The sequence below is a fragment of the Nuphar pumila genome, chromosome 1, assembly GCF_984573655.1.
Source record: "Nuphar pumila chromosome 1, dmNupPumi1.hap1.1, whole genome shotgun sequence".
NCBI classification, from domain to species: Eukaryota; Viridiplantae; Streptophyta; class Magnoliopsida; order Nymphaeales; family Nymphaeaceae; genus Nuphar; species Nuphar pumila.
The window spans coordinates 20912759-20928405 of NC_143249.1; the positions used below are offsets into that span (position 1 = coordinate 20912759).

Below are 15647 nucleotides of genomic sequence, written 5' to 3' on the forward strand. Positions count from 1 at the left end.
CACAGCTAATCTTAACATGAAAGTCTATGCACCAAGTGGATGCCCACAACTCCACTCTAGTAAGCTAGAATTGGACTCTCCCGGTTATACCATGTAAGGCTTTCTTTGTATGTACATAAGGATCTAAAGCTCACTGGGACTTGATTCAGTTAGGTAGCGTTTGAAAGGCAGGACGCATTCACCCCGCTCACATGGACCCCATGTCCCACAGTTGTCCTCGCCAAAGTGGGACACAAGTTGAACCTACATGTACATGCCACTTTGGTGGAATGCAACAGCCCAAGAACTGTTGTGTCCACACGTCAAATGCAGGACATGGTTGTCCTTGCCAAAGTGGGACACAAGTTGAACCTGCATGCCACTTTGGTGGAATGCAAGTCGAAGAACCACACGTCAAATGCACCCTTAATTCCAAACTCCATTCTGGCAACCAAACACTAGGGTTGCGCTTGTTGCAGGAATTAACCCAACACCTTATGCCACGAGCTGACAACAGCCATGCACCACCTGTGTTCACGCTTCTTGAAAGCACCCCTTTCCAGAGGAAAAACGGCATGTCACCCCCTGCTAAGGTTCTTCACTTTAGGGGGGCATTTGATTGAAAGAACAAGGCTGATCATCACATGCCGAGCAGCAGTAGTTCTGGACCCCTCAAGGTCCAACTCACTTTTCTAGAACACTTTTTTTTCTTAAATGTTGAAAATGCAAGGGCAGGGATGAAGCAGCCCCTAAGTGTTATCAATCGTGGGACAACGCCCATGGGGCGATCACTTTGTCCCCGAGCAGCTTTCTCCTGCGAGTCATCTACAGACTCGCGGAGGGAGGAAAGAAAGAGTAAACAAAAGAGAACTCAAATTAACATATACATAACATCCGGAAAAAAAATTAACATATACAGAAATGATAACTTGAAATCATGTTAAGCATCCATTTTGTGGAGTGAGCAGCACCAGTTACGGACAATGATCAAGAACTCCAGCAGTGATGAAAAGTGGGATCTGGCACATTTTCCCGAGTCCAAAAATACATTAATTTTCCACCATAAATAATTTCAATTAAGCTCTGTTTGCGAGCCCTACATTGACACGGAAACACCATTTCCATGTGTTGTCAAAATATGGTTTTGCCAAATTTTGGCTGGAGGATGGAGCTGCAGCCGAAAACATCCTGTTATGAATGATGTTGGGGCTGCCAAGTACATTCACAATGCAGTGTTTCAGCAACATCACTTCTTCCAAATAACAGACGGCATGAGAGCACTCGGGGAAGCCATAACACACCTCTGATTCAAGGCTCTCAAACAGCCTTAGTTCATATTTCACATGATAAACGAGGGTGCTTTTCGTATGAGCATATTCTACATATTGGTTTAAGCAATACAGATTATTACTATTTTCGAATGAGGGCCAGGTTGAGGGTTTTGAACTTGTACTAGAGAACGATTCATACAGCTAAATTATATTTCCTGTATTACTTCACAATATTGAAAAAGAAAATGTATAACAGAAACAGTTCCGAGTGGTCATCTAACCATAATAACTTCAATTTAAAAGGAACTTGGAAGTACTAGATAAAATAAAGGACAACAAGATGAAATATCCCACAGGCTGCTGGAAACCAGGTAGGGAAAGGTTTACCTGGAGTTCAAAACTCCACAGCTAAACGAGATTGGGCTCTCTCTTCATAAGCTAAGACCAGTAACTAATTTTTCATATGAAACATGTAAATATAGAGGGTTGAATGAGATAGCTGGATCATTACGTGACACTATCACAACCAAGGGGTCTCGCATTCAAATAGAATGGGAGTCATCCCTCAGCTTGACTGTCAAAAGAATAAAATACATATACAGTGCCTAAATTAACTCAAATTCTTTGCTCAAAAAAAGGTATGCTGGCTGGAATGCTTCTATTACTCTTCCAATCCCCCCCCTACGTTGCCTCCATAATCATGACCGGTAACCAAATAACCAATATGTAAAAAATTGAAAATTAGAAGCAAGGGGTTGGCTAGATTTATTCTAGTGGTTATTCTTGACAGTAGACATTATTATACACCACAATAAAGCTTTCATTGAGGTGTTTGTAAGTGCACTTAACAGAAAAAAAATAAATAGGTGAGGTATCACACACACACATTTTTACATAATGCATAGTTGCACCTGGTTTTCTACTTGGCTAACTGATTGTTGCTCTGTTTTGATTGAGCTGACGGGCAAGAATAACATACACGTGCAGCTTGGGTCATCAATAATTTTGGATCTTCCTTAATATTCACTTGTTAACAGTTTTAGGTTAGTTTCTTCATTCAAATGAAGGACATATAAGGTTCACTCTGTAAATTTCTTTTCATGGTTTTGTTTGTCATTAAATAGGAGAGAAGGATGATTGTAGCTGATGTTCTTGACATCTTGTTAATCTAAAATTTGACATCTTTGTATGGAAGAAAACAAAAGAAACCCCCCTAACATGAGGTTCTTTGATTTTTTATGCACACCTCCAGATGTGTGTGTTTTAATGAAACAATTCAAGTTAAAATTTCAATTTCAAAGACATGTTGCAACAAATTTTGTTGCAAACCCACGTTCTACTCCTCTAAGAGCTTGTTTAATTTGTTTAAAGCTTATTTTATTTTTCTCACATAAACTCAACATCTGCAAGGTGTTTCAAGAAGAAACCTACAAATGGCTGTGAAAAAACAGAAACAGATCACTTATTTGCTAAATTGGTCACAACAAGGACCAGATAGGGAGGCAATTGGTGCTCTGATGGGGAAGACTTGATAGCAGAAAGAGAGCATTTGAATTGAAGGATTGTTTGATTTGTGCCCTAGAAGGCCAAAGTGATGGAGGGATAAATGTGTTGTCATAATTGATTTCAGGGTCTTGCCAATCCTAAAGACCGTTGGCTTAATAGAACCAAAAAATTCCTGAACCTGAAAGAATTATATGACAGAATGTAGAATTTGTTGCTAAAAAATAAGACATTCAGCAGTTCAGTCATCAGTGCATCAAATTCGAGAAAAAAAGGTCTTGCAAAAGAAAAGAGTAATTTTGAAAGTGGGTGGAAAATGCATTAAAAACAATGAGAAATCATCTCAACCAACTACATAAACAAGTTTCCAACACTTTCATAATTTAAGTACACAAGACAAGACTATGCAAGATTACATGAAAGCTCCCAACTGTCCACTGGCAACAGACTGAATGAGATAAAAGCACAAACTTTTCCTAGGCATACTATTGGACTCAACTATTCTATGTAAGATGAAATTAGTTCACTAAAAGTCAATGGACTTAATAACACATCCACCGACATTAAAGCAGAGAAAAGCTAAAATGCAAGGTTGTTAAATGCGATGAGGTGAAGTGAGGCGTTGAGCCTGTTATGAAGCGAGGTGTAAGCCTCGAGGCGTTGAAGCGTAAGCTTCATGATCAAAATAATAAAATATATAATATTAATAAAATAATGAAAATTTTAAATAAAAACTAATAATAAATAATAAATGACAATATAAAATAAATTGTGTCCTCACAAGATCAATTAAGTTCCAAATCCATCAAGAACCACTGGAACTCACCCTCAAGCGCAAGTGCTCCACTGCCGGAAACCCTCCGGCCAAGCGATCCAACAGCTCCAAAAAAGATAAGTAAAAAAATAAATAGACAATTTCTTCTTTGAAGCATGTAAATAAACCGGTAGACAATTTCACCACCGCTCCCTCGTTGTGCTTCCTCTCGTTGAGTAATAATTACTTTTCCGGCGAGATTCCGCTGAGTTTCGGGACCAATTCCCAACTCCTGGAGGCCATGGATCTGTCGTCGAACCTGCTCAATGGTTCGTTGCCGTCGGAGATCGGGACCGTACGGTACCTCAACCTCTCGTCCAACAGGTTCTCCGGCCCGATACCGCCGGAGATCGGCCGGAGCATCCCGCAGAACGCGACGCTCGACCTCTCCTACAACAACTTCTCTGGGCCGGTGCCGGAGGTCGGGGCGTTCCTGAACCAGAAGCCGCAGTGCTTCTTCGGGAACCCGGGCCTCTGCGGCGGCCCGCTTAAGAGCCTCTGCAGCGTCCCGGCGACTCTCTCCAACCCGCCGTCGAACACCACGACGTCGCCGCCGGCGATCGCGGCCATACCTAAGAGCCTGTCGGAGCAACCGACGAAGAACGGGAGCCCTCAGCCAGAGAAGCCGCAGCAGAGGAGAGACGGCCTGACTCCCGGAACTATCGCCGGAAACTTCGCGGCTTTGAGCCTCGTGTCTATGGTCTTCATCTACCGGTACCAGGTGAAGAGAAAGAAGGCCGATGCAGCGGCCGTGGCAGAAATTTTCGGAGACCGGAAGAAGAATGAAGACGCCGGGAGATGGTCGTGCCTGCGAGCCAGCCGGAAAGGGAGAGGCGACGACGACGTCTCAGATAGCTCGAGCTCCGTCTCGGAATCGGAGGAAGAGCCGCGGGATCAGAAACCGGGACGCCTGGTGTTGGTGGACGTCGAGCCGCCGGAGCTGGAGCTGGAGCGGCTGCTCAAGGCTTCGGCCTACATCCTGGGCGCGAGCGGAACGAGCATCGTCTACAACGCCATCGCTTCCTCACTGCAACAATTTCACCTCTTCTGATCTCTTTCGAAACAGAATCGAGAATCAGAGACGACATTCAACATGATGCGCGCGCCTCAGAAGCGAAGTGCGTTTCGACTTGAGGCGTGCGCTTCACATGAGTGAAGCGTGTGTTTCAAGCCTGAAACGCTTCACTGCAACGCCTCAATACCTTGAGTGTGCGCTTCGCCTCTGAGGCGTACGCTTCAGGTATTGAGGCATATGCCTCTCACAACACTGCTAAAATGTGTCACTCTTAATAAATAACAAATCCAAATGACTCATTGTTGGAGAAAACTAGAGCTCATATAGTTTCAGAACTAGAGCTCGCTTTGTGTCATGACAAAGGACAACAGGCTTTTGACTGTCTCCATTGTCATGATGAATGAAGGTGAATTTAGTCAAAATTAGTGAAACGAATAATAACTAGAATTTAGAAAGGTAAAAAGAAATACCAAACCACATTTGGAATAAGTGATGTATACTTGCTCTAACGACCCCAACTCATCCCCGTTGAAAAGTGAAAATATTTTTATTATTTTTTTTAAACAATGGCGAAAACAAACCTAGAGACCCAAGGCCTTACAGTCATAACCACAATCCACGCCACAAGGGATCTTACACCACCATCATCCAAACCAAAATAACTTTATTCATCAATCAATAAATTTGGAGAACAATAAGTAAAGGAATGTTAAATAAAGCAAAATATAGAGTCACTTTGTCCCAAAATAAATCATCAAATAGTCACGCAGTCCTCGTAGCTCTTTATAGCAGATGGTCTCATCACTAGGCTTCAGACGTTGTGAAAAACATAAAATATACGGTGTCAGAATCATATATCCTGCATACAAATTCCTCTAATGAATCAAATAAGCAAGAAGAATACAAATCAAATTCATGAAATATTTTTAAAGAAATACATCTACAACAAACTCATAATCCAATTAACCATTCATGCATTAAAGAACAATCATCATGCAACATCAACATATCACAATGAAGATAACAGATAAAGATGCATGATATCTATGCACATGTATGAGTAACTTATTATCTTTTATCAGAGTTTTCTTTTGTATGCATGTTCCTATTAAATGCACAAAATTTTATTTTCACTTTTCATTAAAACACGCGGATACTTAAAAACATGCAGAACAATTCTCGAGTTCAAGTTAGGTCTCCAGTTGTATCTTAACACACAATTTGTATTTTATTATTGGGTTTTACACTTGACCCTCGACCGATATCAGAAATCAACACCATCTATCGGAACATTAGAATTCAACATCTAATGTCGGGACACTAGAGAAATTAGCATTCACTAATACCACTTTTTTGGTATACCAATAACAACAGTTATGTCTATACACCACCCCCAGGCAAAGTGGTGGAATTTTCCTAAAACCGTAGTCGAGAGGTAAACCACCTAATTGGGTTTATGAGCACAAATGCACACGGACTTTTAGTATCTTCACGGTTCCCAAAAACCGAAGTACAGGATTCCCACACTACTGAAGGGACATCCAGGAAAAAGCATTAATTATAATGTTTTTCTCTTTTTATCAAAAGAAATATTTATTTCTCAACATTCGTTTTGCAATTCAGGATGTAAAACACAACACCAAAATTCATTTTGCAAATCAGCATGCAAAACCCCACAACAATATTTGTTTTGCAAATCAACATGCAAAACACCATAAGGAACCTCGACCCATTATAATATAGAACAATGCAATTAATTCAAATAATGTCAAATTGATTTTTGCGATGCATATAACAAAACGTAGAGCAACACTTGCTCGCGGCCCACACAGCCTACATCAATTCACTTTTGACCATTGATGCACCTTATGCAAATACCACAATGAGCATGCACATATAACATCATTCATCATGCTCACAAATGCACATTCATGCAACCACAATGAGAATGTACGTGTATAATTATTTCACATATGCATATGATCACATGATTGCAAAATAAATCTTTATTTTCATGATTCATCTCATGCACAATATGCAAACATGCATGTGATCATGCTAGTGCAACTACAATGTAACCTTCAGGATTCTCATTTTTCTTATATGCATATGTATGTAAACAACATATTAAATGCCATAAGCATGTATAACCAACAATTCGTTTTGTCATCTTGGGCAAGCTCGAGGTACAACACATACCCACCGAGTCCAAGCCCTGCTGCCCGCACACGAGACAACATTGGCAGTCACATGAATACATTCCAATGCACATATGCAAATGTGCATAACAGTCCAGTTATAAACATACAAAATCTGTGTATAGACATACAAATCTGCATATTACACATATATAAATCTAACATTTAACATGTATAAAATCTGTACTTTTAACTTATGTAATTCAGGTCATAAATGTGAGCATTTTAACATGTAAATCTGAACTTAACTATGAGCATTTAGATGTGTCCAGATCTGTCCACCCGTAAATATGGCAGATCCGAAGTTAAGAACATATATAATATATTCTTTTGTCTTCTTTTTTTTTATGCATATATCAATTTTTCATAAGTTGAACATACATAGCCGAATCAGATTCATGGATTCCTTAAAAAATATTGCCTAAATCTGATTTATATTCTTTTTCCCCGTTCGAATTAAAAGAAAAACCCGTACCTTGTTTGGAAATCGAGAGAGACTGAAAAATTGTCGGACAACCGGAGAAGAAGGTAGATCTCCTCCTTTTTCTTCCTCTCCTTTTCTTTTCCTCCTCTCTCTCTCTCTTTGCTTTCTTTCTTTCTTTTTTGAAGCTTTTATAATGAGACTCCTAGAAGGTGACCCCCCTCCCCCCCTTCTAGGGTCTTTTAATAGGGGATGGAGATAGAATTTCCCATATGGGAGCCTATCTCCAACTCCCTTTCTTAATCTCTTAAAATTTTCCTTTGTTGACTTTCCAAAACTCCTTTCAGTTTTTCTTTATCTTGTTTACTTACTATTCTTTTTTTCTCATAACAATTATGGGCCCTTCTAGAGGGTGGCGGGCCTCTAGAAACCCTAGCTTCACTCTTTCCAATAAATTTCGGAATTCATTAATTTTTATATTAAAATGATTAAATATTTATTATTTATTATTTAATAAATTTTCAAAAAATTCTAGAGGCTACTTTATCCCTTTGGGAGTCTTTTAAACCTTGCATTTCTTTAATTTAAACTTGTATTTTAAATTTGAAGCTTTATTTTCATTGGATCTAGATTCTGGATCTGGATCCAAGATCCAAATCCATTTGGATCCTAAGTTGGAACAGATCCTAATTAATATGGGGCTTGGATTGAGTCCAGATCCATATTAATTTAGATTAAATCTAGTCTGATCCGATCCAGACCCGATCCCATCGAGACGGGCTTTTTTTTAAAAAGTGTGATTTTCGAACCAACTTAGCCCGAATTCAGAAAAGTAAAATATCATTGAATTCAAAACTTCGAGGTGTATCTAACAGTATATAATTCAAATTTCGCCTCTGAAATTCACCTAAATTTAACCCGAATTTTGCTTGATTGTAAAGGTTGAAAATAGAAGTTTTTATCATGTCTTGTTTGGCGCGTTTAGGTATTGTCAATGAGACCTGGACCAAGACCATACTCAAATATCACATCCTAATATCGAGGGTTCTACCAAATTTCAGAAATCTCTAAATTTAACTAAGTATAAAAACACATGACATTACATGCCTACCCCCTTAAACTAATTTCGTTCACGAAATTAGAACGTACTGAATAGGTGTGGATAACACCTGAATCAAACATCATACGAGCAAGATTTATTAGAAAGTTCATACTCTGATCAAACCTACCCCTCAGGATTGATCCCCCTACAAATACAAAAATACAATCACATCAAATTCCTAATTTACACAAAAAAGAATTGAATTAAGTTATTCTCCCAGTCTATCATATGAAATCTAAACAAATTCATATTAGTAAAGAAAATATCAGACAGCCCTTACCAGTGATGGAGACTGCTCCAGAGTATGAGTCGTGACGTTCTGACATTTTGGACAAGGCTCAACTACCAAAAAGAAAATTTTGGTACTCAAAAAATGGTTAAAATATACGATTTTATATTGTACTCTGATACCAAACTTGTAACGACCCCAACTCATCTCCGTTGAAAAGTGATTTTTTTAAACAATGACGGAAACAAACTCAGAGGCCTGAGGCCTTACAGTCAACCACAATCTACGCCATAAGGAATCTTACACCACCATCATCTAAACCAAAATAACTTTATTCATCAATCAATAAAGTTTGAGAACAATAAGTAAAGGAATATCAAATAAAGAAAAAAATATAGAGTCACTCTGTCCCAAAGTAAATCGTCAAATAGTCACGCAGTCCTCGTAGCTCTCTAGAACAGTTGGTCTCATCACTAGGCTTCAGAAGCTGTAAAAAACATAAAATATACGGTGTCAGAATTATAGATCCTACGTATGAATTCTTTTAATGAATCAAATAAGCAAGAAGAAAACAAATCAAATTCATGCAACATTTTTAGAGAAATACATCTCCAACAAACTCATAATTCAATTAACCATTCATGCATTAGAGAACAATCATCATGCAACATCAACATAAAGAGAACAGATAAAGATGCATGATCTAATACAAAACAGGAATATGCATAGATATCAATGCATACTCATGTTCTGCATTAGATCATGCATCTTTATTTGTTTTCTTCATTGTGATATGTTGATGTTGCATGATGCTTGTTCTCTAATGCATGGATGGTTAATTGGATTATGAATTTGTTGTAGTTGTATTCCTCTAAAAATGTTACATGAATTTGATTTGTCTTCTTCTTGCTTATTTGATTCATTAAAGGAATTTTTACGCAGGATCTATTATTTTGACACCGTATAATTTATGTTTTTCACACCCTCTGAAGCCCAGTGATGAGACCAGCTGTTATAGAGAGCTACAAGGACTGCGTGACTATTTGACGATTTATTTTGGGACAAAGTGACTCTATATTTTTCTTTATTTGACATTCTTTTACTTATTATTCTCAAACTTTATTGATTGATGAATAAAGTTATTTTGGTTTGGATGATGGTGATGTAAGATCCCTTGTGACGTGGATTGTGGCTATAACTGTAAGACCCCGGGTCTCTGGGTTTGTTTCTGCAATTGTTTAAAAAAAAATCAATTTTCAACAGGGATGAGTTGGGGTCGTTACACTTGCAAAGCAAATCTTTTAATTGCCATGAAATTACAATAATGTATAAATGAAATAACCATTTGCAACTCAGCCGCCTGTTCATGATGTTGCATTGAATGTTAGATTTTGACATACAAACTTCTCTGAATAAATCAAAAGAAAGAAAACCATTTTGAATGTGACATGCCTGACCAGAAAACATGTTTGAAGGCCTTACAGCTCATACTTTTCCAAAACATCTTCACATTTCACCACCACTGGTCTCCTATCTACAATGACATGCAGAAAGATAAGAGACACCAATAATCGAGTACACTGGTTTATTCCTTCCACTGAAAAACAAAAATACATGGTAGTAAGAAGCTGGATTTATTAAGGACACTGACCCAATAAATCATGTCTGCTAGCTTGGGAAGGGTTCTCACAGACCCTCATAATTTTGTGCCAGCTGCAGCTTCCAGAATCCAGATTGAGAAATACAAGGAATCTTCAATGTTCATGCTACAACCAGAAGCTCTCTCTGCAGCTTTTCAGACACAGCTATTGATAAAAGTAAATCAGAAGTGAAATAATAATTCTGCCTTCCATTCTATACAAACAAATATTGTGAGGCAATCTACATGGCTGTCTAGATGAAGAACTCACATGTTCAATTTTTGCGGTGATCTGAATAGAATTTTATCATCTGTTTCTACCGGAGAAGCTGCATAGCTGAGTTTGGACAGGTATTGGGCAGACATATGTGGCAAAAAGCAGTCGCAACAAAGCCAGCAGTGTTGTGATCAATGAGATGCGAGAAGCTGCATGTAACCCATGATTTTGTTCATGCTCAATCAGAAATAAAAGAAAATCGGCATTCAGTATGTATCTTACTTTATGTATCAGACTCCGTGAATAGGCATGTGACTCTGACCATACAAGATATTGATGCAAACATGATGTTGGATTCCTTATCTATTTGGTAGGAACTTCCATCATTGTGCAGATTTAATCTGAAAGCTGTAAGCCTCGGATAAACCAATACCACCTTTAGACAGACTCCAACCAGAAGGAACATATTGTCCTCCAAGTCAGACGCAAGTATCTTTCGATTTAGAATGCACCAAGTTTCACTCACTAGCTTTATGAAACTAATCTTTTGCCAACGTTTCCAAATAAAAATGTATCCCTTTCATAACCCAGATATCACCAACATCTTCAACCCTTGGTCACCAGCAAAGCACACACTATTATTTTCTCCTTAAGGAAAAACTCTCGAACAACAATCTTTCACTTAAATCTTCTGAATCGCCAATCCACAATTCAGCAAGCTTTTGAAACAGAATTATTGAATAGCACTCATTTCCTGCCTGCCGCAGACCATCAACTACCGATTCATAAGTGAAGATATTTGGAACAAATCCCTTACTTCTCATCTCCTCCATCATCTTCTCTACTTCAAGAATTCTCTCAGATTTACAAATCCCATATAGAAGTACATTATAAGTATAAAGACTTGGAAAGCACCCACATTCCTCCATAATCTTCAACACTTCAAATGCTCCATCCACCATCCCCAACTTACACAAGCCTTTTATATACGCCGTGTACACAGCACAATTTGGAATACATCCCTTGTTAATCATCTCATCGAGCAAAGATGCTGCAACATCCACTCTACCAAATTCACAAAACCCATCAATCAACGTTCCGTAAGTCACGACATTAGGATCGCTTCCACCCTCCCTCATCCAACTAAAAACTTCTCTAGCCTCTTCCAAAAGGCCAACCTTACATAAGGAATGGATCAATGTATTGCATATAACAGTCTTATAAGACTCATCAATCACACCCATCTTCCCAAACATCAATTTTGCATCTTTTACCCTTCCCCATGCTCCTAATGAGGCAACCACCAGACGATAAATTCGAACATCTAAAGAATAACCCATAGTTGTCATCTCCTCAATCAAATAAATGCATTCATCAACAAATCCCTTCAACATCATAAACCTCACTATATACCTCATATAAACAAAATTCAGAGGGTACCTGCATCGATATAATGCAACCACGAGTTCGATAGTCAAACTAGGATTACATGTATCAATCAACAGAAAAAGCAATTCATGGGCAAGGAAAACTACATCAGGACTAATGTATCTAGTCGATTTCAACATGTCCACGAAGATATAGAAGGCATCTGAAGAAGTCTCTGGCGTAAGACGGGCATTGATTAAGGGAGTGAAAGAGTTGGGGTTTGGGGAGCAACCACATTTGACCATGGTAGTCAGTAGCGAACGGGCGTCATGAACAAGACCGTTGGAGCAAAGGGATCGAATAATGGCATTGTAGGAAGAAAGAGATGCGATGATAATACTAGGAGACATTTCATCGAACAGGTGGGAAGCGTGGTGATGGGAGCGAGCTGCGGCAAATGGGTGAGGAGTTCGGGAGCTGGATTTCAATTGTGGTGATGAGCGGGAGCGGAACAACAGGCTCTGGAGGAGGAGTTTGGCCTGGTGGAACTTCTTGCGTTGGCAAAGAGAGTCTACCAATGAGATCACCGTCGTATCCTTGATGATCCCACAACGCATGCCGATGTGAGAGAGAGAAAGAGAGGTGTGTGTGATTGTTTTGAGAGAGAGAGAGAGAGGTGTGTGATTGTTTTGAGAGAGAGAGAGACTTCACTGAGCCCGGCTTAGACCGAGCTTGAGCCCCATTAGAACTGCGTCCAAAGCATATCCAACCTGACTACTTATCAGGCTGAATCTAGGCTTGGTTCAAAACTTTGAGCCTAAGTCCAAAACCTTTGGTCCCAGGAGCACCAAAAAGCCCATCACATAACACTATGTGATGGGTGGGGATGGAGTATGGTCAACATCCACAAACTCATAACATGCTCCATTCAGTCTTTTGGCTAGGCCAACAAAAAAAACCTCATCATTGGCCGCACCCTGGCAGGTCTCCTGTTGAAAAAATCTTTGAGATTCTCCTGCCCGCCGGAGAGTCTAAACAGCTTCGATCTTGTGGCAAGACACGCCTCTATGGGTTTCGAACTCATGACGCCCCGTCAGCTTGGTGAAGTTGGCAACTCTTAGCAAGCTCTGTTTAGTGTCAACTAATCTGCTTTATATATTGTTTGCCTTAATCGATGACATTTGGGAGATGGGTTTTTAGCTTGAAATGTGGTGGCTGAGTAGATAGAGGCTTGTTGTTCAACATGAACCCGTAGTCATGCAACCATTTTTCTTTCGACACCCACCAATGTTACCATCAAAATGGCAATATGCTCCTCTCCTCCTCGGAAAGCCTGTTTCTGTCCTTCACTGAGGAATCAAATGCCTTTTTTCTCCGAAGCTATCAGATTGGCCTCCAGAGTCCAGAACCAGAACTATGAAATGGGCACTGAAAAGAAGCTGTGGGGCCCGTTTTTTCTAGCAATTGTGCTGCTGTTCATCATCCATACAAAGTGATTGATGAAATTCCCCAACAGAAATGCAACCAACCCCACCCTCCACCTCCTCCTCCGGTCATGGAGGATAGACACAAGTTTGCCAAGCCCTGCCACCCTTGCATCCCTACTCCGTGCTTCCTCAGATTCGTTGTCGGCCTATGAACATGGCGAACAGCTCCACTCTCTCTGCATCAAGATTGGTTGCTCTTCGAACACCTTGGTTGCGAATGCTCTCATTGCCATGTATTCGAAATCCGGGGATGTTGAAGACGCTGAGGCCATCTTTCTTAAGATGTCAAATAAGGATCATGTCTCTCACAACAGCATGGTTTCTGCCTATGAACAAAATGATAAGCATATTGAAGCCATTGGTTTTTTCCACCGGATGCACTTGGCTGGATCCAAACTTGATGAATTCAGCTTATCTAGCGCATTGCGCTCATGCACGAGCATCCGAGCACTAGGACTAGGCCAGGCAATTCATGCCCACTCGTTGAAACTTGGTTGCTTGCCTAACCTCTACATACAGAGTGTCATTCTTAACTTATACTGTGAATGTGGAAATGTCGAAGATGCATTATTGGTGTTTGACGAAATGCCTGAAAGAGATGTTATCTGCTGGAATTCAATCATATCTGGCTTTGTTAAGAACAGAAGAGACGTGGAAGCAATCTGTTTCTTCAAGGAAATGCAAACGATTGGTCAAAGAGTTGATTCTTACACATTGGCAAGCCTAATTTCTTCAACACATTGTTTGGAGAACATGTATGCTGGCCAACAGCTGCATGGTTATGCTATAAATACCGGAATTATCTTGGCTTTGTCTGTTGGGAATGCGCTGATTACCATGTATGCTAGGTGGGGAAGGCTTTCTGAATCGAACCTTGTGTTTCGGACAATGAACAGAAAGAACATTGTTTCCTGGACTGCAATAATTTCCGGGTACACACAGCAGAGGCATGAAGAAGAAGCACTGCAGCTTTTCTATGAGATGATGAAAGATGGAAGTGGTGGAGAGAGACCCAATTGTGTCACCTTTGCATCCGTTTTCAGTTGTTGTGGGAATTTAGCAGCATTGCTGCAGGGAAACATACTGCTCTCTGCAGTGCTGAAACTGGGTTTTGTGTCACGAATTCATGTACAGAATTCCATACTCAGTTTTTTTGCAGAGTGTGGTTGTATGGCAGATGCAGAAACAACGTTTAGGACAATAAAGGAGCCTGACATTGTGTCCTGGAACTCTTTGATAACTGGATACTCTAAACAAGGTAGAGGCAATGAAGCTCTTTTGGTCTTTGAGAAGATGCAAAGGAGTGGAGTGATCCCAGATTCTATCACCTGCATTTCTTTGTTATCTGCATGTAGGCATGCAGGCATGCTGTGTGAGGGCCTTAGGTTACTCGAAATGATGATTTGCCATTACAGGATTGAACCGCAGGCAGAGCATTTTACGTGTATCATTGACCTTTTAGCGCGCTCTGGCCAACTTGATCAAGCTGAGAAATTCACCAGGCAGATTCATGTCAACCACCAAGCTGCCTCTCTATGGAGAACCTTGCTTGGTGCATGCAGGGTGTATGGCAATACAGAGTTTGTGGCATCAGCAGCCAAACGTGTTCTTGAAGTGGAACCCTGCAATTCGGAAGCTTACGTTGTGCTTTCAAACATATACGCAGCAAGTGGAAAGTGGGATATGGTTGCAGAATTTAGAAGCTTGATGAAGAACAAGAAAGTTATCAAGGAGCCAGGATTCAGTTGGATTGAGGCTGGAAACAGGGTTCACTGCTTTGTTGGTGCAAGTCCAAGCCATCCCCAGATTGATGAGATACATGAATTGTTGGTAGTGCTTAGTAACAACATGAAGCATCGTGGAGAATGATGGACAATAGATTCCTTTGAACTGCAGATCAGTGAAACTTATTGCTCAAGTATGGTGCTATCAGTAGTTGACTCCTGATTACCAAACCAGAGTCCTAGAAACATTCTTTTTTCTGTGGCAAGAAAAAAAATAGAAAGTTTCTATTTATGGCGAAAAAAGTGTTCTGCCATTTTAACTACAGGGCTAATGGCTATCATCATGTTTTGAGTATTGAATTGCCTTGGGAAAAAAATATCAGAACTGATCCCGCCATGAAGCCTACAGCCAGGCATACGGTTCAAACATTGCATAAATCTTCACCTGAGGGACAACTATGGGATTATGATGTTCATGCAAAGAGCTTGAAATTGAAGTCAGACCATTGATTCAGCTTTTTGTTGGGAGGATCATTGGATATATCAATTACATCATAATTATGGTTGGAAAGGTGAATGAAGACGAATGTTTGTATCCTTAAACAGTGCATGAATGTGGACAGGTTTAATGCCGAGCAGGCTTAGGCATTACCAAAATCTCACATATTTTCCTACTATGG

General features: G+C 39.9%; 1 protein-coding gene and 1 pseudogene across 1 annotated transcript; both read left to right on the forward strand.

Moving 5' to 3' along the window:
• Positions 1 to 3808: 3808 nt before the first annotated feature.
• LOC149848282 (putative LRR receptor-like serine/threonine-protein kinase At4g37250 pseudogene) lies at positions 3809 to 4618 on the forward strand (annotated as a pseudogene).
• An 8637-nt stretch (positions 4619 to 13255) lies between these two features.
• LOC149848283 (pentatricopeptide repeat-containing protein At3g09040, mitochondrial-like) lies at positions 13256 to 15112 on the forward strand. Its single transcript, XM_090003852.1, has one exon. It carries the CDS (start codon positions 13256 to 13258, stop codon positions 15110 to 15112), a length of 1857 nt encoding a protein of 618 aa, XP_089859978.1.
• Positions 15113 to 15647: the final 535 nt, after the last annotated feature.

Bases quoted from the DNA above. Each gene is read 5' to 3' on its own strand.
- LOC149848283 (XM_090003852.1), top strand. From the start codon at position 13,256: ATGAAATTCCCCAACAGAAATGCAACCAACCCCACCCTCCACCTCCTC.